At 53.2% G+C, this 1985-nt stretch overlaps 1 protein-coding gene across 1 annotated transcript in view; it reads left to right on the top strand.

The window, feature by feature from the left end:
• The window catches only part of SLC5A11 (solute carrier family 5 member 11), a 46903-nt gene that overhangs the window by 40796 nt on the left and 4122 nt on the right, over positions 1 to 1985 (top strand). The window contains 2 exon segments of the mRNA XM_034670235.1: positions 1040 to 1147; positions 1502 to 1652. Coding sequence (XP_034526126.1) covers positions 1040 to 1147; positions 1502 to 1652 — 259 coding nt within the window.

Raw genomic sequence — 1985 nt, 5'->3', positions numbered from 1 at the left:
AAAGGTATTATTCAGACACAGGTGCCAAACCATTGAGACCACGCAGAGTTCTGAAGGTCCCAGTAGCCAGGATTAAGCCTTGGGTGGGGTGACTGCCAGAGTCATTAAAGACAGAAAAGCATTTGCTCTCTTGGTCTTCCTTCTCTGAAAAATTGGACTGGGGTGTTTATAATCAGGTCCCTTGCCCTGATTCTTCATCTGAGAAACAGTGAGGGGACTCTCCTCTTCCCTCCTACAGGAGCGCTGTGATACTAGCCCCTATCCCATGGAAACTGGCTGAGCACCTGCTTTGCCACACACTCTGGAGTCCAAGCAGGAGGCCTACGCCTGTCTGCTCAGGATGTGATCACCGTCCTACTAGAAAGAGATGAAGGGCTACAGGAGCCAGGAAGGCTGGGTGGATTTGCACTGGAAAATCGGAATGCTGTTCAGGAGAGCCAAGGCCCGACCCAGAAATGTAGGAAGAGGAGGAGACAAATATTGAGCCAGCACAGTGGGGTTGTTAGGAGCCTAAAATGGAACAGCTCTCGAAGAGCTGGGGGAAAAGAGGAATTTGGAAAATTTTCGCCCACGTTGGGCAATGGCATTCTCCTGTGTACTTCTGAGGAACTGCAGGCAAGATGTGAATTGCTTGTGTCCCCTTTTGGGGGGTCGGGGGATGCAGCCTGATGGGGACACTGTGGAGAATGGCCGCTAGGTGGCTCTGCTTTATTTGGGTGACAGTAATAACAGCCGAAGTGTATTCAGCGCTTCCTACACAGCAGCTTCTGGGCCAGGGGCATTATGTGTGTCGTCTCGGCCAACCCCCACGATAATCATATGAAGTAGACGGACATTATTGTCGCAGTTCTACAGATAGGGCCAGGTTAAGTAAGAAGGTCATGGTCTATGAAGTCTAGGCTCCTTTGTTATTTCACGGAGCTGTACACGTGTCGACGGTCATCCTGTCTCCTAGTGTCGGCCTGTGTCAGCCCACTTTGTGGCTCGGCCTGGGTTCAGAGGGTCTGTCTGCTCACTCTGGGTCTTGTTTCTTCCGCAGATGAAGTGGCTTGTGCAGATCCAGAAACCTGCCTGAAGGTCTGTAGCAACCCCTCTGGCTGCTCTGACATCGCGTATCCCAAACTGGTGCTGGAACTCCTGCCCACAGGTAATGTCTGCTCATTCCTAAATGGAGTCCCCTGGCACACCCAGAAAGGAAGACCTTGGCTGGGCCCTGATCTGAGGGAGGGGCAGGATGGGAGGGCGGCAGGAGGGAATGTGCTCTGGGCTGAGGGACTGAGCCCCAGAGCCAGGGTCCTCAAATAAAACCCAGGTCCTGGCTATGCCCCCCCCTCCAGCCGCCGTCCCTCCGCATGGCTCCCACCCCTGAGTTCTGCCTCTTCCCAGTGGCACCTACTGGGATCAGCTGGCACTATGGACCTGGGGTAACGGGGTCATGAGTGGAGGCAGCGGCAGTTAGCAGGAAAAGCCTGAGGCCCACAGACCTCCCTTTTGCCCCCAGGGCTCCGTGGGCTCATGATGGCTGTGATGGTGGCGGCGCTCATGTCCTCCCTCACCTCCATCTTTAATAGTGCCAGCACCATCTTCACCATGGACCTCTGGAACTACATGCGGCCTCGGGCATCAGAGAAGGAGCTCATGATTGTTGGCAGGTAAGGTACTGAGTGGAACTGGGGAGGGAGAGTGAAAAGTTTAGATACCCAGGGAGGAGAAAGCTGAGCCCATCCAGAGATAAAGCCCGGCCAGCCACTCATCGTGGAGGCTCAGCCTCCTTTGATGGCAAAGGTGAGATTCATTAGGACTCTGTGTACAAATAAATCACTCACCGAAGAGATGTTCACTGAGCACCTACTATGTGCCCCATGGCCGGACAGAGAGCAGGGAAAAGCAGAGATTCAGTATCTGCTTTCACAGAGCTAAAGAGAAGATAATTAAAGAGAGAGGATAATTAAAAAGAAATTACAACCCCAGTGAGTGCTATGAGG

This window comes from Ailuropoda melanoleuca, chromosome 10 (assembly GCF_002007445.2).
Source record: "Ailuropoda melanoleuca isolate Jingjing chromosome 10, ASM200744v2, whole genome shotgun sequence".
NCBI lineage: Eukaryota > Metazoa > Chordata > Mammalia > Carnivora > Ursidae > Ailuropoda > Ailuropoda melanoleuca.
This window is presented reverse-complemented; position numbering and strand designations above follow the sequence as displayed.